This window comes from Apis florea, unplaced genomic scaffold (assembly GCF_048593485.1).
Source record: "Apis florea isolate Af1SG1 unplaced genomic scaffold, ASM4859348v1 contig_2272_pilon, whole genome shotgun sequence".
In the NCBI taxonomy this organism is placed as follows: domain Eukaryota; kingdom Metazoa; phylum Arthropoda; class Insecta; order Hymenoptera; family Apidae; genus Apis; species Apis florea.
Window position 1 is genome coordinate 7,405,042 of NW_028256549.1, and position 24,382 is coordinate 7,429,423.

At 26.1% G+C, this 24,382-nt stretch overlaps 6 protein-coding genes across 34 annotated transcripts in view; 4 read left to right on the forward strand and 2 right to left on the reverse strand.

Moving 5' to 3' along the window:
• The first annotated feature begins 215 nt into the window (after positions 1-215).
• LOC100872780 (uncharacterized) lies at positions 216-8,269 on the forward strand. 2 transcript variants are annotated; one of them, XM_012489756.3, is made up of 6 exons: positions 216-2,532; positions 3,739-3,941; positions 4,706-5,053; positions 5,932-6,036; positions 6,164-6,244; positions 6,777-8,254. In XM_012489756.3, the coding sequence occupies exons 1-6, from the start codon at positions 747-749 to the stop codon at positions 6,975-6,977; spliced, it is 2,724 nt and encodes a 907-aa protein (XP_012345210.2). In that variant the 5' UTR covers positions 216-746; the 3' UTR covers positions 6,978-8,254. The 2 variants fall into 2 exon arrangements, with proteins under 2 accessions (XP_012345210.2, XP_012345212.2); XM_012489758.3 differs by lacking the exon at positions 5,932-6,036 and having other exon boundaries at positions 6,777-8,269.
• Positions 6,439-17,725, reverse strand: Spt3 (Transcription initiation protein Spt3). Of its 6 annotated transcripts, none has more exons than XM_086902813.1 (6): positions 17,218-17,351; positions 16,895-17,125; positions 16,476-16,790; positions 16,176-16,363; positions 15,944-16,095; positions 6,439-6,984 (listed from the first exon to the last, which is right to left on the reverse strand). In XM_086902813.1, the coding sequence occupies exons 1-5, from the start codon at positions 17,291-17,293 to the stop codon at positions 15,958-15,960; spliced, it is 948 nt and encodes a 315-aa protein (XP_086758939.1). In that variant the 5' UTR covers positions 17,294-17,351; the 3' UTR covers positions 6,439-6,984; positions 15,944-15,957. The 6 variants fall into 6 exon arrangements, with proteins under 6 accessions (XP_086758939.1, XP_086758937.1, XP_086758938.1 ...); XM_086902811.1 differs by lacking the exon at positions 6,439-6,984 and adding an exon at positions 13,757-13,886 and having other exon boundaries at positions 15,944-16,098; XM_086902812.1 differs by lacking the exon at positions 6,439-6,984 and adding an exon at positions 14,993-15,334 and having other exon boundaries at positions 17,218-17,428.
• Positions 12,368-15,852, forward strand: LOC100870353 (WD repeat-containing protein 91). Of its 2 annotated transcripts, none has more exons than XM_003696072.4 (8): positions 12,368-12,574; positions 12,821-13,085; positions 13,174-13,289; positions 13,522-13,709; positions 13,798-14,113; positions 14,190-14,311; positions 14,423-15,077; positions 15,165-15,852. In XM_003696072.4, the coding sequence occupies exons 1-8, from the start codon at positions 12,455-12,457 to the stop codon at positions 15,312-15,314; spliced, it is 1,932 nt and encodes a 643-aa protein (XP_003696120.1). In that variant the 5' UTR covers positions 12,368-12,454; the 3' UTR covers positions 15,315-15,852. The 2 variants fall into 2 exon arrangements, with proteins under 2 accessions (XP_003696120.1, XP_012345214.1); XM_012489760.3 differs by having other exon boundaries at positions 12,448-12,582.
• On the forward strand, positions 17,199-19,525 carry LOC100865709 (huntingtin-interacting protein K). 2 transcript variants are annotated; one of them, XM_012489773.3, is made up of 4 exons: positions 17,199-17,358; positions 18,236-18,475; positions 18,735-18,842; positions 18,938-19,525. In XM_012489773.3, the coding sequence occupies exons 2-4, from the start codon at positions 18,320-18,322 to the stop codon at positions 19,031-19,033; spliced, it is 360 nt and encodes a 119-aa protein (XP_012345227.1). In that variant the 5' UTR covers positions 17,199-17,358; positions 18,236-18,319; the 3' UTR covers positions 19,034-19,525. The 2 variants fall into 2 exon arrangements, with proteins under 2 accessions (XP_012345227.1, XP_086758942.1); XM_086902816.1 differs by having other exon boundaries at positions 17,258-17,358; positions 18,246-18,475.
• Positions 19,526-19,737: 212 nt separating this feature from the next.
• Positions 19,738-20,736, forward strand: LOC147658466 (uncharacterized). Its single transcript, XM_086902818.1, has 2 exons — positions 19,738-20,423; positions 20,629-20,736. Exons 1-2 carry the CDS (start codon positions 20,292-20,294, stop codon positions 20,734-20,736), a joined length of 240 nt encoding a protein of 79 aa, XP_086758944.1. The 5' UTR covers positions 19,738-20,291.
• Positions 20,737-23,925: 3,189 nt separating this feature from the next.
• Positions 23,926-24,382, reverse strand: part of rdx (BTB/POZ and MATH domain-containing protein rdx) — a 153,110-nt gene continuing 152,653 nt past the window's right edge. For all 21 annotated transcript variants that reach the window (XM_086902795.1, XM_086902804.1, XM_086902801.1 and 18 more), the window contains one exon: positions 23,926-24,215. In XM_086902795.1, coding sequence (XP_086758921.1) covers positions 24,071-24,215 — 145 coding nt within the window. In that variant the 3' untranslated portion in view covers positions 23,926-24,070. The remainder of the gene's footprint in view (positions 24,216-24,382) is intronic.

The window sequence follows — 24,382 nt, forward strand, 5'->3', positions numbered from 1 at the left end:
ATAATTATCTATCTTCCAAAGCAGTATTGAAAAATAAAGAATCGCATAGGCGATCAAAACATTATCCTAAAAGTTCTTTTATTTATTTCATAAAATAATAAGAGTACACTAAACAGGATTTCTTAAAATTCTCAATGGAATGTAATCAATCTTTGGAAACGAAAGAAAGAATCGCATAGCATAAAAATTTATTTATAATTAACATAATATAATGTAAACAACTTATCCGTTAACTAATTAAAAATAATAAAAAATAATATAATTAATAATAATAAAAAATAAAATTGCTCTAAACCAGCCACAACTTCTTATAATTCCGAAACGAAATAATAATGGATCACGAAATGTGATGCGTCAAAATAGCCTTGAAACGGTAAAGAGCCGCATAACGCTCGAAAATTCGAAAGAGTGGTGGTAATAACCGATTGCAGGTCGGGTTGCCGAATACCGCGGGCCGTTGAACGGGTTGCAGTTGCTGCAGGGCCGGCATCGTGGTTGGCCTCTCGTTGCGCGCGATTCGCGTGCCAGCTTCGCTCGATACCCGCTGCGGCAAAACCATCTGGTTCCGCTGGTAACAGACTGCTGTGTGGTGGGAGCAGCCTCTGTTTTATTTCTGTCTCGGTGTCCGTCTGCACCGGGGGCCAACAGACGCAATCGTGTGCAGTTTTCGCGTCGTTCGGTCACAGTGTCCGTGCACCAGTGTCCGACATCGCGATTAACGATCCTTCACGATCGTCCATCCCGCCATGGAGGACAGTTACACGGTGCACAGGCGACGCAAGGCGGCAGCGAGAAGGCGGGAAAAGACACCTGATCCGTCGTCGAGGAACCAACAGCTGGTCGAGACCTCCGACGACGAGGAGGAAGCGAGACGCGCCAGAATGATACAGATGGCGGAGGATGCCGAGCGGATGGAATTGGACGAGGACGCAAAGGTTAGGAACGAACTGGAACCGAGGATAGAGGAGAAAAAGAAGAGAAGTCCGTCGAAAGTCGTGGAACGTGATACGTTACGAAAGATGGACGAGAGTTCTCCTTCGAAAGAATTGCAAACACGTGAAAGTGACGCTAAAGACGAGGCAAGTGCTCGGTCGATAAAGAAGGAAGTGGTCAGTAAAGTTGATAACGGAAATCCAGTGAAAGAAGAGTCGACGGTTGTTGAGGTTATCGTGAAGGAAAAATACGAGGATTGTGTATCGAAAGAAGAATCGGGAGTTAGCGAAGTTATCGAAAAGGAGAAGTACAAAGATGCTATACCTAAATCGAAAGAAATTGACGGTGATGTCGATCAACCGGTTGAACCTAGGAAAGTGGAGAGAAGATTGAAGAAAAAATCGAGGGAACGATTGGAGAGGCATGGTCAGTCGAGTGATTCCAGTGATATGGAGGAAATAGAGAGGCATCCAAGGAGAACGAAGTCACCGGAAGTGGGAAAGATTAAGACGAAGAGAACAGTGTCGAAGAAGACCAGCAGTGGTGATCTTGATGTTGCAACAAGACACGTAATCGAGAAGCCTCCGAGGGAAAAGAAATCGAGTAGACAAAAGCTCGAGGAAGACGTTCAAGTGAAACCGGAGAGGAGACGATCCAGATTGTACAGTCAAACTGACGACACCGACGAGGATCGTAAAATAAAGAAAAGCGAGTCGTTCCCTCGGCAGGGAACGGAAATGATCATGAAGAGATCCAGCTCGGACGCGAAGAAACAGATAATCCCTTTGAGCAACGATAGCCTCATACAAGACTTTGCCAAGGCTCAAGAAGAGTATTTGAAAAGAGAACAAAGTATCCTTGATCCTGATACCCCAGACGTGTTCGAAGATGCTCAAGAAACGATACTGAGAAGAAGGAAATTCAGCACGCCGCTCACAGAAAGCGAGGAAATTGCTATCGAGAAGTCGATCGAAAAATTGAAAGAATCCGAGAACAAGAGGAAGAGGTCCTCCTGGTTCTCCTGGCTTCCTTTCTTCGGTAAGAAAATAGAAGAAAAAGAACCAGAGAATAAGAGGGATGAAAGAGAACCAAAGAAGATTTCGGATATCGAAGAGACGTCGAAGAAAGTACAGACGAAATTCAAGAAATTAATTACGGACCAACCAACGAAAGTCACTTTGATGGACTTTCTGAGGGCACTGAAGGATGTAGTTGCCGAGTTTAAAGCATTCGTGGAGCAAAATCCCAAGGAGACACAAATTGTGAGGAGATTGAGGAATCGTTGCTTGTCAGAGTTGATGTTGGTGATGATCTATTGCGGTTTGGGCGCGTTCGTCTTCCGATTCACCGAGGGGGCATTCGAGACCTTTTACAAATGCGGTGTGAAACGAGTGAAACGTGACTTCTTGGACACTTTGTGGAACTACAGTCACAATTTGAAGGAGGATGACTGGAAGAGCATGGCTCGGCGGAAGTTGATGGAGTTTGAGGAGCAATTGCACACGGCCCACGAGGCGGGAGTTCACACGTACAGCGGGCAAAGAAGTTGGAGCTTTTTGAACGCCGTTGTTTACTGTCTGACCGTCATAACCACCATCGGTGAGAAATATCGGTATAGAAGAGATATGTGAGGGATAGAAAGAGAGATGAAAGAGTTTGATATATGATGAAGTGAGGTGATATGATTGAGTCGTAAAACGTTTTACGAGTTCCGTATTGATTTTCCGAGTAGTGAATATAGTTATGTTGACGATAGTGTGGTACTTGATATTTGTCAAAAGCTGAGTGCGCACGCGTTCGATAGTAGTTGTGAAAATATGTAAAATTGATAAAATTTAAAATAATTTTCCGATTTCTCGATGCGCTGTTTACGCGAGAATATTGAATTTTCAGATGATTTGATGACACGAGATGATTATTATTAATTAGTATTAATAACGAATTAATAATTTAAAAAGAATATTAGATTTTTAAGAATTTAACATTTGCATTCTTTTTAATTTAGTCTAATGACACGTGTATAAATTAAAATTGATAATTAACAATAATAAATTCAAATAAAATTGATGATAAATAGGATATTTAATAAAAAAAGCAATTTTGTAATTTATCTTTTATGTTTATATCATTATTCATTACTAATTTTGAATGATCGAAAATTTAATTTTGAGAACAAAAGCGATCTTGAATTTGCATAATATAATTTATCCAACGTCTAATTAAATTCGATTAAAACTAAAAAATTATAAAATGCAATATGAATATTCATAATAAATTGTGAATATTTATGAATATTTAATATTATAATATTTAATATTTAAAAAGAAACAAATTTATGAATCATATTTTTCATATTTAAATTATTATCCATCTTTTAATTTTAATTTTAATTTTTCATTTGATCTAATAAATTAATTGCAATCGATCGAAAATTTATTAACAATGTGAAACTCGAATTGATATACAAAACGTTTAACGTTTACCAAGATTATTTAAAAAGAAATTTTTAAAAAAAATAATTACTTAAAACAATCCGTATCAAAACAATATTCTATTATTGAAAAATACGACGAGCAAACAACCGCCAAATTGTACCGCTAAAATTGCTAAAGTTAGACCAAATGCCATCGCAATATTTAGTATCATCTAGGTTATTTTTGTCCCATAGAAATATAGAAGATGCGAATGAAGATTCGAATCTGTTTAAAAATTTCAATTCTTATTTGCTGACAAATAAATCATACTACAATATTTCAACTATTATCAATTCGTTTCATAATTACGAATTCTCTCACGTTATTTTAGGATACGGCCACATTTCACCCAGTACCAACACCGGAAGAGCAATCACAATAGTTTACGCTATCTTCGGGATTCCGATGTTTCTGATAATACTGGCTGATTTTGGCAAATTATTCACACGTGGTATCAAGTTCCTTTGGGCGTTCGTGAGAAGGCTCTACTATACCGGAAGTTGCCGGAAAGTTCGTCGAACTGTACCTGTCCAAGTAAGAAATTTAGTAACGAAAAGAAAGATCAGAATTGTGAAATAGATATTAAAAGATCGATTTAAGAATAATTTTTATGTAGATTTTGATTTTCATTCATTTGTTACTTTCTTTATTAATTTTGATATTATTTATAACATTTCATCACTATGTTTATTATTCCTATTATTTCTAGTGTATTTTTCATTAATAATGCTATTAATTTTGTAATTATTATGTAATCTCATTTTTTTTTTTTAATATAAATTTCATGAAAGAAGAAATATTATTAAAAAAATTCTTGAAAAACTGAATAATATAATTGTAAATCAATATATAATTGATAATTTTCTTGTAAATAAGAGTAAATTTATTTGTAATTTTAGGAAAATTTAAAAAATTGCTAAAATTATTGTTTTTGCTTAATATTAAAAAAAATATATTTTTTTATAATTAACAATCATCGACAAATCTTTACTGTAATTTTTAAAAATTTTATTTTCATTAATCAATTTAAATGAAATACATTGCGCCTAATAAGTCAAAAATTATCAAAAATAGGTATACTCACCTCTTCTTGCAAGATCCTCAACCCTCACAGTTTTTATTTTAATTACAAATATCCATTTTAAAACAAATAACAATAAACAAGTTATTAGAAAAAGCTGCTTATCTAAAAACGAATTTTATCGCACCACAATCTGTTACTTATAACGAAATTTAAGACAGAAAAATATATTATAATTCCATTTTTCACTGAATAAAACTTTTCTTAACCTGAACAGGAGGTAATGAAAGGCGTGCAATTGGTGTACGATCTAGCAACGTTTAAAAGGCCCTCGCAGATTAATCCAGAGGACATTGAAGAAATGCAGAAACAGGCACAACAATCTCAAACTGTTCTCAACTTAGATGGAAACGTGCCTGATACGCCTGAAACACCGGCAATGTCAGCGTTTGCTGTCGACGACGAGTTCAATTTGCCGATCTCTGTTGCCATCTTTATCCTTGTCGTTTACATCTTCATCGGCGCGGCTATATTCTGGTGGTCAGAAGAATGGGGTTTCTTCGAGAGCTTCTATTTTGTCTTCATCTCCATGAGTACTATAGGTTTCGGCGATTACGTGCCACAGGTGATCTTTTCTTTACCTTCTTTTTTTTTTTTTCATTTACTTCAACGACGTTTTTAATCGTCGTTTTGTATTTTGCATCCTGCTCCAATCATATCTATTCCCCCTAGATGAAGAGATTCATTCGTTGCGAGAATGAATTCAAAGAGACACGTTTGTTGGAATATTTTTTCGAGTAAAAATTTAATTAAAAATGTTTAGTTGTGTAATAAAAACAAATTGAAAATTTATTTAATTAAATATTCTAGTTTCAACGTAAGCATAGTTGTATAAATGTAATAGAAAATGTTACAATTTCATGTTATTTCAAGTTTACCCGGTATAAGTTATTTCAATGTATTAGATATAATACTGAAGAATATAAAAATATAAAAAAAATTATTAATCAATTTAGATAATTATGTAATAATTGTTTTTTAACCATGATTCTCGATACGCCATATATAAATTTTCAATCGATATTTTCCTGATATTTCTGAAATTGATAAAATCAGAGGAAAAAATTCACAAATTTTTAAAAAATTAATGTTTTATTTCAATATTTCTTTTTTCTTTTGTTTTAAATATCTTTCTTAAAGATTTTAAGAATAAATTTTTAATTTTCTTATATATATATATATAAATAAAAGAAAATTATTAAATTATTAAAAATTATCATCATGTGATATATCTTTCTTTTTTTTAATCCGATATAAAATATTTGATTCGAAACGTTTCTCTTAGAAGAATATTATTCTTCGATTTTCATTTGCAATTAGCGTTCGCTTTGTATCTGACCGATGGAATGTTCCCTTGTCCCAACAATTCTTGAATAGTGAAGCCATGTCGTTAACATATAATTAACTTATTTTCTTGCTTCTTTCTTTCACGGTGGCGTTCAGATGGTAAGCTTTGAAAATCAAAAAGGTCATCATCAACAAATAGACAAACTAAAAAAAGATACATATAATGCGAAAAATCGTACAACACCGTATATACATTATTCTGTACGTGCTTTTTGCATAAATATCACTTCAGCACAATTGCACGTGTTTTCTTATTGAAAATTAAAAATTTTGAAGAATGACAAGTACACATGCACAAATTAACAAATTGATTGGTTGGTTGATCTAGCATCCCGTGTACATGATGGGTTCGATAATATACCTGGTGTTCGGCCTGGCCCTCACGTCTATGTGCATCAATGTTGTACAGGTATAAATCTTTTATTTTTAATTAACTTGTCTCTAATTATATTTGTTACCTTCTTTATTGGATATTATATAAAAAGATTTTCTAAATTTGATTCCTTAAAATTTATTTCTATATTATATTTCAGAAAAATCTTATAAAATTTCAAAAGATTTCGAATTTTCAAATCATTATTTTCAATTTATATTAAATTAGAATACGTTTTATCATTATATATTTAACATATAATTCTTTTTACAAATATGGAGAAGATAATCTGTAGAAGAGAAAAATTTCAAACTTCTTCGAAAAATATTTCATTAATAACACTTAATTTCTACATACTTTTCTGACTTAATCTTATTTTTAATAATTTTTGTTTTTCTATAATAATAATTTCTAATATAATATTTATATTACACTATAATAATATTTAATCTAATTTATATTAATTTAATTAATCTATAATTTTACAAAATATAAACTATTATAGTAGATGTAAAAATTAGAATATTTATATATATTTTAATAATTTTTCATCAATCTTTCATTATAGGTGATGTTATCAGATTCATTCAGACAGGCAAGTCAGAAGATTGGCGCGACGATTGGCTTTGAAGTCGCTGAAGAGGATCGATCAGTGAATCCAGTGATTCCTCCACCTGTTGAAATAGCTGATGTTCATGTTTCCGTCAAAGAGTCCGATAGCGGCGAGAGAATCGCACCCAAAGCCAAACAAGAAGACATGGACTTATAGAAATTTTCTAAAAAAAATTTTTAAAAAATAACAAAAAAATATTCAAATCATCCAATCGATCGCTGCGTTCGCACAACGAGCACCAATGACACGCGCGCATTTCCGCTTTAAAGCCATGTTTGTTCGCTCGCTTAAACGAACAATGTCCAATGATGAATCAAAATAATGGAAATAAAATCACTAAAGATACACACATACATATATATAATTCACTTTGAGATTGGTGCTCGATCAACAATAGCTGTTCACATGTGTATATGAACAGTGTTAATATTATATATATACATATAATGGCCAATCGACACTTTAAGCTCTTTATGGGACACAGGCTGTTAAAACATATGATCTATCAATTACTATGATTCTTGCTGACTGCACTCTAGTCATAACAAAAAATACACGTAATTTATTTATGTCTGGTATGAAACTATCTTTGAAGCATTTTTTGATAATTGAAATTATATTATTAACATATTACTTTCGATCAATTTACGAAATTCGAGTTTACTTTTAGATTTTTCTAATTGGGAAACTAAAATTAAAATAAGTAAGTTCCGTGTCGTGCAATCATTGAAAAAAATTACGATTCTAATGCATGGTAAAAATATTAAGAGAACAAAAATATTTTTTAATTCTTAAAAAGAAAAGAAAAAAAAAAGAAAAATCGTAACAATTTCAAAAATCGCTATAATTCTACGATTTTTTTATTATAAAGCAAATTTTCAAATCAAGCTTGAATAAAGTATTTGAAATCTTTAGACGTAATAAAAAGAAACTAATAAAAAAGAATCACTTGCAACGGGTTATAGCTACGTATAATTAAATATTCTAAACTAATCTACTTGGCTTTAAAATTTCAACTATGAAATTTTCAATTATGATGCGATACGGAACATATTTGTATTCTTTAAAACTTTGAATATTGATCTTTTGATTTTCATTTTTGCTTATAATTTTAAATTTTTGGCCTATGATTGAAATTGTCGAAAAATTTAAAACATGTTATCACAAAATCTATATTAATTATCGTATACAAATTAACGAACAAACAAAATGTAATAAAATAAAATCATTACAACATAAGCAAGTTAACTTAATAACATAACAAACGTAAATAAGATTATAATATTTTTATTTCGATAAAGAAAAAGATATAATTCTATAACTATTCTTACCACTTTTCACAGGCCAAAAATAATAATTATTATTATTATTTATTTTAGATTTATTTGTCGTAATTTATTGTTGACAATAAATACAATCTCGTATTTTATATATTTTTTAGATTACTATATTGTTGTTTTCTTTTTTGCCTCAAATTGTTTTTATATTATGTACCATGAAATTTCGAACAGATAATATAGTCATAATCTTTCAATTTTTAATTCTGTTCGAATGTTTCATTTTTAAAAAATTATATAGATAATTGTATTGTTTAAACGATCTTCCAGTTATATTCGTAAAACACTATAGTTAGAATATGAAGATATTTTTATTTAATAATATTAAACTGTAAACAACATTTTCTAATTTACAATATATTTGATAAATAGAAATCGATAATTTATAAAAATATTTTAATATAAAATATGTATTGGAATATTTATTTTTCAATTAATTTAAAATATTTTTTGTTATTATAGTGATTTATTCAATGATAATAATATTTTCACTATTTTTATATGACATATTGTAATTATTTTATTCACATTATCATATATCTATATATTTCAAAAAAAGAACATATGATCAAAGAATTTGATCATGTTAAAAAATAATCATGTTAAAATATTTATAAAACATTTTTTCTTCTTTTGAGAATAATGAATAAAATTTTCAATATATAATAAATCAAAATGAAGTATTAAAAAATCGATTGTATAATTATGAATATTGTTGTAAAAAAAAAGATGAATATATTTGACGATCGAACTGGAAGATCAAAATAAATTTTCGTCGCGGGAAGAGGAAGGAAAAAACTTGTGCCTTTTAAGAATGAACTGTATTAGCTATTAATATTTTATCAGGTAAAGATAAAGACCCCTGAAATGCAGTTAAATTATAGAAATAGAAAAAAAAAAAAATATATGGCGTATACTCGTTGCTAAGCATCAAAAATATACTTCTTCTTTCCTACGAAAAAAAAATATAGCAGATCGCTTAGTGTCTATATAGTATATCTGCAATTTTACTACACATTGCAAATTCATTTAATAAGAAGAGAACGAAATAAAAAGCGAACATTTTAATTACCGATAACGAGTTGTTATTATTATTAGTAATGATCATAATGACATCATTGTGAATTTTATTTACAAATAAATGTTCAAGATATAGGATTTTTTATCTTCATTTCAATTATTTTCCTTATACATAAAATCATAAAAATAATAAATAAATTAAATATTTTTAAATAGTTCTATGTAGATGCCTATATCTTAATATTTAAATCTCTAATGCACTAACCAAATTTCTAAAATATCTATACAGGATGTTAATATATTCATATGATTATTCTTTGCAAGATAATTTCTAGAAATCAAATCAAATATATGTAAAAATTGATATATAAAAATATTACTTAAAACTTATTTATTAAATTATAAGCAATTGAAGTGGGTTAGATAAAAAATTGAAGAAGTTAGACGAAATGATATGCAGAAAAGTGAGATCGCTGAATTTTCAATTTCCAATTATTTATAAATAAATAAACTTCAATCAAAATTTTTATGTATCAACTTTTAAATTTGTTTTAACCTTCTAAATAAATTCTCTAAAAGTATTCTACGAATATATTATAATATCTTATATAGTAATAATAAATTTGTATATATATCTATAATAATATATAAATCCTTTCCGACATATATAAAATGAATTTATTTAATATAAAATACAAAATATAAAATAGCATTATATTATATTTATTTATGATATATAAAAATGTAAATATATAATATATATATATGTGACATATATAAATATGTATACTTACGAGATATAACATTATTAATTTTTAATTAATAGGCAAAAAAGACAATAAAGTTAATTATATATAAAAACTTGAACATATAAATTTTGCAGAATAAATATAGACAAGGAGAAAAAATAATGAAAGAAGGACAGAGATAGAATAAAAATTGGAAATCAACGCCATCTTTAGATTACCTTAAATGAAACAGATATAAACAAAAAAAATAAATAAATAGAAAAAGGATAGAGATAATGTAAGAATTAACAATCCCATCTTTTGAGTGTAAAAAATATTTTTTTAGAAATATTCAGGAGATATTTTTTGAAGAAATATCTTTGGTACCTAAGAAGTGGCGCTGATAGTCAATTCTTAATCACATTTTTTTTTTTCCTTTTTTGCTTTTGTTTTGATTTATTCTATTTCATTTATTTTATTTCATCTAAGACAATTTAGAAATAGTGTTATTTTTATGGGAATATAATCATGAACTTAATTATTTTGCTCTTGACTTTCATATCATAAATATTTTAAATTATTATCACAGAATCTGTTCACAATCATTCATATATATCGAAATTTTTATATTCATCCTATCTTTATTTTTCTACTATTCTATCATCTCCTTGACTATATTTTTTCTTACTATATGACCACAGATGAGATATGAATATACTTTCATTATTTCTCTTTCTAAAAAATTATATTATTAATCTTTAATAATAAAGTAAAAATATAAGTATTCTCATTTTATAATATATCTCTAAAACGACTATTTAGCATAATTCGCCAGATATATGATGCAAAGTATTACTTAATGTAGCAATGAGATTTAAGTAAACAAAAGTTTAATACAATAATAGAAAGAAAATAGAAAGAAATTTTATACTCTATTAAAAACGATACTATCAAAAATTCGTTGAATCTATTCTCTTGTTATTTATAATTTTGTAAAACATTTTTAAAACATATATAGAATATTAAATTATAATTTTATCAATAATTTTATAGTTATAATAATGTTTAAGAATTAATATTAATATATTAATTATATGAAATTATATGAAAAATTATATGAAAATTATATGAAAAAAATGTTGTAAATTTTATGTTATTAATTATTAATTAAAACTTCATTATTAATTGAAACTTCATTGAAATTAATATTATATATAATTGACATAATTTTGATTTATTTATTTTATACCTATTTCTTTATATCGACTCAGATTTACTAATGAAAAATAAAAATAAGAAATGTTTTAAAATTTTTTTTTCGATGTTAAATTCGAATTTATGTATGAATCAAATTCTAACATAATATACATATTTTCATAATATATATACATATATACATATTTACTATGTAATTATAGAATTCTGATTATTCGAAATCTTGATCAATTAATACATTTATCTCAATTATTTTTCGAGTCATATTCATAAGTAAAAGATAACCACATGCATTTAACAGTGATATCGATATAAAGCAATTAAAGAATAAATTGAAAGAATTTTATCTTATGTATATACATATAAATATCATAATATATATAATTATATCATAATTACATATATTATGTTATAATTATATATGTAAACATCATGATACGTAATTTTTTGTCATAATATATTTATATATACAAAAATTATAAAATATTTAAATTCTTTTAGACACTTCATCCAATATAACTATATTTTTGTTCCTCTTGATCTTAATTCAAAAATAAGATATATTACATTAATACCTAATACATATATATTGCATAATTATTTATTTTTTTTCAATTGTTCAATAGATTTTATTTTATTTTAAAATATTACTATGAAAATAATAATAATATAAAAAATAATTCGATTATTTGAAATATTTGAGTATAGTAATTATTTGCTTAAATAAACTTTTAATATAATAGTTAATTTTCAATATTAATTTATTAATTTTATATTGTATTAACATAATATAATAATGTATAATATTAAAATTTCTATTAAATTTATCAACTTTATAAAAAAATTACTAAGATTATTAAAAAAAAGTATATAAGCAAATAAAAATTATTTCTAATATTTTCAAATACAGATTGTATAGGGAATTTATTTTTATTATATTAGTAATCTTATATTAAATTATAATGACGAAAATAATTATATAATAATATATTATTAATAATAATAATAGGATTATAAAATTAATGATATTTATATGACATTTATATGATTTTATATAATTCACTTTTAATTATTCAATTGCAATCTCATTTTATACTGTATCATTAACATTAAGAATATTAATATTTAATGATAAAATTCAAGAATCCGCTTTTATATAAGATAAAAAATTAGAATAAATGATATTATTTAATAGATAAATATTATATTGGTAACATTGTTTGTCAAAAGTTAAAAAAAATTCCCTATTCAAACATTAAAATGGCTAAAGGATGACAACATACAACTGTCAATTGAAGGAAAAAGTTAATATTTCGAAGAGAAATAAAGGAAAATGTCTCATATTCAATATGTGGACGAATTAGTCAAGGAATATTTGCTATTTAGGGGTTTCAGTCAAACTTTGAAGGCTTTTGATAACGATTTGAAAGCTGAGAAAGAGAAAGGTTTCAGGGTGAGCGCGTAAGCACTTAAAGTGATTAAAAAAAAGAAAAAGATAAAACTATATGAAAATAATATGTAAAAAATTTATTTAATTAAGAAAATAATAATATGAAAATGATAAAAATAAAATATAAAAATATTTTATGATCTATTTATAGTATTTATATTTTTTAATTTGAAACAAATTTATTGCTATTTGTTCATTTCTGTATGATAATTTTATTCTAATTAAGATTTTTCATTACTTTTTTAACAGGTTGATAAAATTGTTGATCAATTGATGCAATACATATATAATTATGACTTAGTATCTTTAAGAGAGTTATGGGGACATTTAGACATGAGAATGTTCTCTCGTTTAGAAAGTCATTTCACACCAGCTGTGAGAAAATTAGAGAATGCTGTTTTAAAAATGTACCTAGTTAATGCAGCAGTAAACAATAAACAAGATAGGATTCAAGAATTTTTTATAAAAATGACACCAGAGTTACAAGGGCATTCAGAATGGAAAGAATGGTTTGGTAGGATATTTTATTTTTTTTTTCCTCCATATTTTTATTCATATAATTACAGAAAAAAATATTTTGTATTTTTTTTTTATCTTTACAGCATTACCATTTGTTAAAAATCCTGAAGACAATCCAGCATATTCTGTTCATTTTAGTAGACAGTGGCAAGACACTATGTTAGTGTCTTTGCATAATTTTCTTGCTACTATTTTTCAAGTAGGTGAAAGGTATTTTGCATCGTGCCTCTCATTTATAAATTTTATTATTTTAAATTGTAGAAAAAAAAATATATATATTTAATAATAATAAATATGATATTTATATAATATATATTATATAATTTTTTTATAAATATATATATATATATATATATTTATATATATATATGTTATTATGTATATATATGATTAAACAATGTACAGTCTAATTTTTTATTTGTTAATTATAGTGTATGCCACAACCAACATTGCTTGCAATAGATGAAGATACAAATAGATTAAAACGTCTTCAAGAAGAGAATGAAGCATTAAAGCAACGTTTAAGCGAATCTGTTAAAATAGAAAATGTAATGGATGTGAATCCAGGACCAGCTCCTCAACAATTACCACTCATGGATGACTTTTATATTATAGCACAGTAAATATTTTCATTTCGTAAACAAAAATAATTTAATATCCTATTGTTATTAATATGATTGTTATTATGTTCCTTCTTATTTAAATAGAGAATCTCCTTTATTAGAAAATCCTAAAACTTTAAGAAATCTCATAAGAAATATAGGCGGCGGTTCCAGTCCAATTTTAAATAGAAAGCCTGGAACAAGTACAAAAAAAGTTGTAGAATCTGAAGTAATATCAACAAAAAGAACTAATACAAAAGGAAAAATAAATTCGATTAATAAATCTGAATCTGTTAGTAAAAGAAGCATTAGCTGTGATTCAAGATTAACAAGTTCTAGAAAAAGAGATTCATCTATTGATACGGTAGCCGAACGGAAAGCTAAAGATAAAATCGATTCCACTTATATTCTTCTGAGTCAGGTAAAATTTTATTTATAAATTTATTTATTATATAGACAATATCTTACAAATTTTTATAAGAAAAAATTATTTTTAGGAAGAATATACAGAACATAAAACATCAATAATTCAATGTAAAAGTAATGCAAGTGGTTCTTACGTTGCTACAGGTGATGCTGATGGTATTATTAAAGTATGGACTCCAATACCATCACCAAAGTAATTATATTGAATATTTATTTAGATATTAAGATATTAATTATAAAAGAATATTAATTTTTGTAATTACAATTTTGCTAAATTTACTTTTTACTTTTTGTTATCCAATAGAACTGTCACTACATTTGTCTCTACTCCAGCAAACTCAAATAAAGCTATTACAGCATTAGATTGGATATCGAAAAATGAACGATATTTTTTACATGGAGATAATAATGGCCTAATTCAATTACATGATACTCGTGATTACAAAACTTTATGGGATATTCAACACGAGAACTCTCGAATCATTACTTTATTATGCAATCCAACAGAATCGACATTTGTATGTTCTGTATCTGATTCAAATGAAGGAAAATTATTATTATATGATATAAAAACAAGAAAGTTAGAAAGAATCTTGCCAATGGAACAAAATGTAATTGCACTATGCTCTGCATTTAATCATAATGGGCAACTTCTTATTACGGGATTATCCAATGGAAATATTTTAATACATGATTTAAGAAGAAACGAAATTATTGATAATATAAGTTGTCATGCAAGTCCAATTATTGATATAGAATTAATTAATGATTACACAAACATTTGTACACAAAGTGAGGATGGAAAACTTTGTCAAAGAAGTTTAAATCATTCAGGAAAGATTTTATGGGAAACAAAAATTAAAGTAGAAAAAAATACAGTTCATGGAAAATTATTTACTTTTGATCAAAGTGGAAACTATATGCTACTTTGTACACAAACTGGAGGAAATATATATAAAGTATATAATTTTTACTATTTAGCTATATTAAATATCTCTTATAATTTTATTATTCAATTTGATATTAAATATAATATAAATTTTCAGATGCCACCAGGTACACAAGCAAAAATTTTAGAATTAGGCGGACATAAAGGTACACTGTGTTGTGACTGGTCTACTGCCAATCAATCCGGAACTTGTATAACTGGTGGCGCAGAAGGAAAAGTACGTGTATCGACGTTGCTTTCACCATGATACAGAAGCAAAATTAGTATCTGTGTGAATTCATGAAATATCATGTAAAATTTATAAGACTAGCTCAAATTTGTAGATACTAAATATTTAGTATAATGAATGTTAAAAAAAAACTTTTTAGTCATTATGTTGCATAATGAAACTTAAAAGTATCTCATTTAAAAGTAAATTTAAAGTATCTTACGATACTTTGAAGGAAAAATCCAAATATTTTATGAAAAGTACAATGAATGCAAACGTATCGTGCGTTAGCGTAAAGTTAAATGTATTATAATCCTATCTTTAAAATGAAATCAGGGACTATCAATTGTAAAATGTACAGAAACTATTATAATTGTAAAAAAAAAAATATATATATATATATATATATATATAAGACACATTAGGATACATAATCAGAAGATTTTGTAAAAAAAAAAAAAAAAAAAAAAATTACTAATAATTTAAGTAGTAATGTGTACATCTAATATTGGAAATCTAAACTATATCTGTAAGGGGTACAGGAATTTGTCAATAAATATTGATCAATTTTAAAATATCTCTATATTCTAATTTAACTTAATATAAAATACTGATAATTTTTTTATACAAGACATATACTTTTCTTTTATAATTAAATTAATTCTTACCCTGCTTATTTATCTTAACATGATAGAAGTTTTAAATGTGATTTTTTCATGGACCAACGATTAAATGGACCAGTCATATCTAACTGAGGAGACCAATACCGTCTGAGAGCTTCAATTATTTCAGCAGGTGTTATTGGTTTTGTTACAGCTACCTGCTTAATTATTTAAAAAAATAAAAAAATAATATGTTCCTTTATTTTTTTTATATTCAATATGATATAATATTACAAACCTTGCCATGATAATATGGTTTGTAAGTATAAGGATTAACATAACTAAGTCTTAGTCGATCTATTGCATCTCCAAATATTTTATTTTGATCTTGTCTTACTAATAATGCAAAATCTATAATTTGTGCTACTGTTTCATATGCTAAATAACCCAAAATTGTATATGCTTGTTTTGATATTGTTACATCACCTAAAATGATAAAATATGATGTAATTATATTATAAATGATATTAGAATGTATTTGATAAATAGATAGAAATAACTATAAAATATATGATATTTCATAATATACAAAACTTACTTTCTGATGCTATCCAGTCACTAAATTTGTGTCGATTTTTATTTGCAAATGATGCATTACGTGCTTTACTAAATTTCAAATATCTAGCTTCATCCATAGATCTTGTCATAATTTCAGCACGAACACATCTTTGTTGTTTAACTTCATCTATAGTAGATGCATCTTCAAGAAGTTCACCAGTGTTGTTAATTTCATTAAGAAAATTATAAAGTGGTCCTTTATTTTTGGATCCATTTAAATTTTCATTTTCCAGAATATCTTCAGGTAAATCACTATCTATAGTTTTGTGTATAGAAGCTTTAAATTGTTTTAAGTCTGAAAAATATAATTAAATAAAAATATTTGCAAAGAATAAGAGATACAAAAGAACATTGCAAAAAATAAAATTTTTTAATTTACAATATTGAGATCAAACTTGCCTAAATATTTTATAAGTCGCTGCAATTTTATTTTGTTTTTACGTAATAAAAAAATTAAATCTTCTGCAGAAACACAGATATTTTTTTTTGAATTTCCTCGTCTTTCGGAAACTTCGCAAGCTTTCTTTATTATTGTTCTCATTTGTTGCAAAACAACTTCTTCTACAATTTTTGCAGATTCAATTAATGGTTCACTACTGTCTCCAAATCCATGCATCATTTGACGAATTTCTATAAAATATTATTCTCATTCATAAAAAATTTAAAAATAAAAATATAAATAAATATAAAATATAAAAATATTATAAAAAATTGAAATATACCAGTCGTGTAATTTACAGGTTCGTTTCGAAAAAATGGTGAATCATTTGTTGGCTTACTAAATGATGCTTCGGTCATTATTATAAATTTGTTAATAGGTTTCTAATAAAATATAAAAAAAACATCAAAATATTTCTTTCACAGTAAATAAAAATAATTATTTATGTTAATTCAATAATTATTAGGTTATATTTTACACGTCATAGATAAACTGACGATAATTTGTAACATCAATTTATTTTATTTTAATAAAATATTATTTTATTAAAATGATATAAAATAATAATTTTATTCGATTATTTATCTAAACAAAATTTTATATTATTATTTTTATTATTTATATAATTTCTATTATCTCTAATTAATTTTTGATATCTTATGAAAAAAAAATTCAATTTTTATTATTCAATAATATAAAATTGTGATGTCTAAATATATATCGCTATTTTTTTATAATCTTGCGCGCAATATAATTTTAACTGAACATTATGATTTGAAACATTAAAAGTTGAAATGAGAAATGAGAAATAAGTATACATATTTTTAGATTATTTATATTTGTTAATTAAAAAAATGTATGTAATTGTATATTTAATAAGTTTTTTTATAATTTTGTATTATGATTTTTATTATATATACATATATGTTTTAAATTTTATTTTCATTTTTTCTTTATTATTTCTTTTATTTTTAATTTTATTTTTGTTTATTTAAAATATTTGGATTAAGAATATTAGATTTTTTAAACAATTTATTTTTTATTTAAAATTAAAATTTTATTGTAGATGAATAATTTACGATATTTTTTATATTTAAGATTTTATATTTAATAAATATATTTTAATAATTTTTATTTAAAAAAAAAAATTTTTTTCATAATGATATTACAATGATTTAAATTATAATTTATGCTGTACAAAATTAAAAGCAGCTAAGATTTATAAAAAATAATATTTCTTAATCAACGTCTTATAATTTATAACAATTAATGATATTAAATTACTGAAATTTAACATATAGACATTATTAGATTTCAACGTGAAGTTATCATATATAGTTCATAATTATCTACACAATGTGAAGTACGTTTTAAAAAAAGGAAAAATGGCGGATAACGATGTAAATGGTGATTCTGATGAAGTACAACAAGAGAAATCACAGAAAAAAGCAGCAAAATATGATAGTGGTGCGGCAGATTTAGAAAAAGTTACAGATTATGCAGAGGAAAAAGAAATATCCTCATCTGATGGATTTTCTTGCGTAAGTATTCATATTATCCTTTATCTATTCCACGTGTGTTTATGATTGTCAACAATGTTTACTAAGTTTTTTTTTGGCAATGATGAAAACTCATATTCTTTAAATTCAAAATTAATTTTTTTGTTACTTTTCTTAATATTTATAATTTATATTTTTAAATTTTTCACTTAAGAATATGTAATTTTAAAACCTAACCTACAAAAAATTATATATACAATTATATATATAAAATTATTGATTATAATTATTTCTATCAAAGGCATTAAGTATAATCGGAGATCGACGGAATAAAGAAGCTGCGGAGAAAAAGGCAAGAGAAAAGGAATTGTTAAAAGTTCCTATTAAAAAAGAAGATGTTGATCTTATTGTAAGAATTATTATAATTATTATTATTATTTTTTAATTAGCTCATTTATATGTTAAAAATTTTGTTTAATTATTAAAACACTTATATTATTTTAGATGAGAGAAATGGAAATAAATCGAAATGTAGCAGAACAAACACTCAGAGAACATAGGGGAAATGTTGTAGAAGCATTAATTACTTTAACAAATTGATTGTACAGCATCAACTTCAAACAGATATTTACATAAGTCTTCATTTTATTGTAAATTATATGGTCTTAGGAATTGTTATAACTTCGGATTATTAATAATTTATTCATGTATATTACAAAATATATTCTACATCATTTTGTATATATACATAATATATATATACACACACACACACACACATATATATATTCACTTTTCTATTCATTTACCTATTTATATCATTTTTCAAAGATATATTAATGAGAATATGTTAAGGAGTAGTGTCAATCAGGAAAATGAGTAAAATATTGATTGTATGTAATGTTATCAAAGTGATATTATCTGATAAGATAATAGCTTTTATATGTGCAAGATATATTTAATGTTTAAACTTAAAACAATATGTTTACTTATTTGTGAAAAGTTAAAAATTTACAATATTTGTTTTTTATAAATATTAAAATCTGAACGTTAAAAAATCATTATGCAATAAAATTTTTTAATTGAAAATCAGTAATGTGAAATAAATTATAGATTCATTTTTTATTTATTAATTTATTAATATTTAAATAATATAATATTGCTATGTCTTAGCTATAAATTTTCAATTATATACATTTTTTTTTATAACTAATGTTCATAGTGAATTTAAGTATTCAGGTATGTATTGAATTTTATTTTGTTAAAGCATTTTTTCTTATATCTATAATAAAAAAGTGTTTTTGTATAGAATTAAACATTACTATCATTTTTTGCTGATAGTTTGCAATATAACAAAAATGAAAGCTATTTAAATAATTGGAACAAAAATGTGCATAAGTATCAAAATAACAATAATAAATTTATTATATTTTTAAATTGTTTCTGGGGCACTTTAATGTTCCATGCTAGTATATATATTTGATTATAAATTTTTATTGTAAGTAATTATAATTTCTTTCATTTATATATCTTATAGTATCATAGAATTTTTTTAAATGTCAACTATAATTTTTTTTACAGAAATAAAAATTGTATATTTATAGTATATTATAATCATCACAAATGATTGTGATCATTTTTCTGTTATTAGTATTTTTATGTTTTTTCGTAATTTTATTATACTATAACAGATATGAATTTTTAATAATTTAATATAATCCAATTTTATTTGAAATTTAAAATTAAAAAATAGTTTTAAAGATATATTTTATAGCTTTAAAATTATTTAAAATTAACAAAATTAGATATTATTAATGTTGCTTTTATATATTTAATAAAAATTTACATAATACATAACATGAGATATTTAGATTGCAATACAGATTCCAGGCCACAGCACTGTTCAATAGTTAGACCATTAATAGATAGACCACCATCTTATAGCGAAGCTTGTAGTGCACCTCCTCTTTATGAAACTCCTTTCAATAAAGTATGTCTATTTTCAATGTGATAATTAAAAGAATATAGGAACAGAAATAAAATGAATAGAAAAAAATTTTATATATCCCAATCTATATTAAATATTGTAATCTTTTCTAATATTTTAATATTAGAAAATTGATTATTATCAAGTAATGACAGATAAAAATCTTAAAAATTTTATTATGTAATATTATTTTATTTATGTTCTCCAGATTTCTATGCTTGAAGCACCACCAGTTTATCCAGAAACTTCGAAGGTATCTCAACAAATATCAAATATTAGGAATGATCAAACAAATCCGATTACTAATCATATTTAATATTTATAAATGTGTTGTTTCTCATATCTATTTTGATCTAATTTAATGAAAAAAATTAACTTGATAACTAAAAAATTGATAAAAAAAAATGAAGTAAATAAGTAAATAAGATTCTTATCTAATGTAAACAATATGAATTATTTTCATAATTCAATCGATATTATTGTTTTTAATAATGTTATCTTTTGATATTTTTAATTTGCTAAAATTTGCTAAAATTTGAAATATATTATAAAATTAGTGAGATATGTTGGGGATAATGAAAATCACGTAAAATTCTCATGATTATATAATGAAAATGTCATTTATTTGATGTGGTGCAATGACTTAAAGTAAATGGAAAAATGAACGTTTATATGAGCTGGGTTCAATGAACAGCAGTCATGTACTTCAAAAAGCTACCACTGCTGAACTATTCGTTACAAAAAGCTTCTTTTTTTCGAGTTTAAATGCAATAATATACAATGGAAGTGTATCAGACAGCAGCGCAGTAGTAGCTAGTGCGACACGACCATGCTGATTTTCATGATGAGGTAACATTTGTCTTACTTGTACTTAGTTTATCAAATTATCCAGTCATACGCTCATGCAGATTGGTTCAAAAAGAATTGCATCTAATATTTCTCGAACTGTTGTACGGTAAATATTTAGTTTTTCGTTTTTAGGAAAAAGACATTCAATATTACGAGTTTCATGAGATACTTTTTTTCGCCGCACAGTCCCAAAGATAGAACATGGATAATAGAATGGACGTAGACAATTTTTTCTTTCTTTTCTTTTTTTGACATCTTTAAAATCTGAGCGAGCACACATGGCCAAAATCTGTTCCTTAAACTGCTTACAATATTTTATATTTTCTTTATATTTTTTCCTCTTTTTTCATTTCTCTATTTTGTTGTCATTTTATTTTGTAAGCCTTAACAACCTACTACGACTGAAATAAACATCGTGTAAAAAACGGTGGAAAATCTTCCCTAACTATGTTTCCATAGGAGTTTTTTTTTTTTTTTTTTTTTTTTTTTTTTTTATACTTTTAATCTCGACAGAAATACATTACAACGTCATGATAGACGATACGCGTAAATGCATGTACATATCGAGATCAAAAACGAGATACACATATATATAATCTAATCGTATTAATTTGTCATAATTACATTACATTTACTTAAAGCATTGCTAGTGTGTTTCAAGGAACATGAGTTTAGCACAGTCTGTAAAATAGAATAAATTATAGTTGATTATTGTACCCTTCATTAAAAGTATAGTTCCGTTTCGGTTCAGTTCTTATAAAATACAGTAGATATGTACAGTAAAAACCTTAAAATCGAAAGGGACGCTAGATTTGGGACTGTCCGGATATAGCGACCGTTTCCTTAAAAGATAAATTCACTGGCTGCCAGGATCGTCAGAAAGTTCTAGAAAGGTTGTGATACAATTGCGGTTAATTACAGTGGTCTTATCACAGAACATGTATGGCATTAAATCTTCGATATCATTACTCCTTTGTAATGGTAAGTATTTATATCTTGTATTTAAAACATTCGGTAAAGCTAGGTCGGAGGATCAGGAAGCCAGTACGGTACTAAATGATGATTATTGTTTCGTGTATTCTGTCGGTTGCCCATAATTCAGATCATTGACCACACAATTTCGCGATTTTGATAATTAATTACACAAAAACGATTAATATTCTCATATTATAATTGACTAACTTTTTATATTATACAGTGTTTTTAATTTCCTTTTTTTTTTTTGTTTTGTTTTACGTTTAACGTTCATTTCTTCTTTTTCTAACAACATCTGTTTGATTTCGTTCTTTTCATTTAATGAAACTCTTGCAATATTTTTAATTAATACATGTATCCTGCGAGCATGATAGACATTTCAATAATAATTAACATAAAAATCTGATAAATTATGGACAACCCTAAATTTAATACAATATAATATAATAATAATAATAATAATAATAATAATATAGTAATAATAATAATAATAATAATAATAATAGTAATAGTAATAGTAATAATAATAATAATAGTAATAATAATAATAATAATAATAATAGCAATAATAATAGTAATAATAATAAAAATAATAATAACAATAATAATAATAATAATTCGAATCTATCACTTCGTCTACTATGCAATACTCGAGAAAACAAAACAAACTGTGCCTAGCGACAAGGGAATGGGAATGGGGATTAAGGGGAAATAGAGAAAAAGGCCGCATCGAGGATAGGATTTAGGTATTTGCAGACAAAAAATATACAAAAATACGGGGGCACAGATTGCGTAGCATTAATAGTAATCGTAGTAGTCGTACATGTTGAGAGAAAGAGATCATAAAAAACACTAACTAGAATCATTTTTTCTCCGTTCTTGGAAGAATTCGACGATTTCATTTTTCTTTCTTTTTTTTCTTTTTTCATTTAAAACTAAAAATCACTATCAGTAATAAACATATCTAATTTTATTCTTGTCGCTCGTGTACACGATGAACAAGCGTGTGGGACACTTCTTATTTGATTCGTTATTTTCGACAAAGGAACAAAATCTTTTTCTTTTAATTGTCTGGTTGACGTCTATCACAACTTTCTTCTTCGTACATCACGTGTATACCTCTCTTTCTTCGCGTGTGAGTTTGTTATGTGTGTAGCAATGTAATCAGCGAGTTTCAATCTCGCCTTTGGTCCTCTGGCTGTTTCTGATGTCTTTTTCATAATGCATAGATGGTTCGCGCGTTTTCATCACTTATTATTATCATTATTAAACGAAAACAAATCCATTACAAGACCCTAATTATGCGCATTGACAAATCGCTGACATGATATTTGCGTATCGATGGATAAACACATGTCCCTCTCACACAAGAGAATATAACATATACACAATGCAAACTACCAATAATCTCGTTCAATCTGATTGAAACCAACGCGATTTAATAATTTAAACTCTTTCTCATGAAAAAGATTATCTTTCATCATACTCTTTTCTCGGTTCCTTTTCTGTGATAGGCTTCTTTTTCTAATATCGACGATTTCACCAAATTACAATAAAGTCTATAGCCATAAGTTAACTGCGTTTCCCGCCTTGCCGTTCGAGTCGGCTGCACAATGTATCTTGTTTGTTGAACGATACAAATTTAGGTCGAAAACCATGAAGAAACCAGTTCTCGTCGCAGTTCCTTTTTAAGTGGGCCAGAGAATGGCGCACTAGGAAACATTTATTTAGCACTACTTGTATCACTGTACACAAAAAAGTCATGAGGGATGCAAAATAGGCGGGGGCGATGTGGAGGTTGTGCCCGGAGTCAGCGGTGATTGTTTTCAGCTTTGTTTCACCCGCTTCCTGGGCGGTCCGATCGGTGGAATTTGTTGAGTGGCTAATGCCCGAAACGCTTCCGCTATGAGGTGCGGATGAGAGTTCACCATCGATTTAAAACCTGCTGTGTCCATTACGTCTGTCGCATGTCTGGAACAAATATTGAATAGAACGATAGGAAAATTTATTCTCTTTTATCAATCAATGTAGGAGATTATATGTATATAACAGAATATTTCACGATAAAATCTGTTTTCGTTTTTATCCACTACTAGATAGATTTTTTTCTCGTTCTGAATGAAATTCGTTTTAAACAT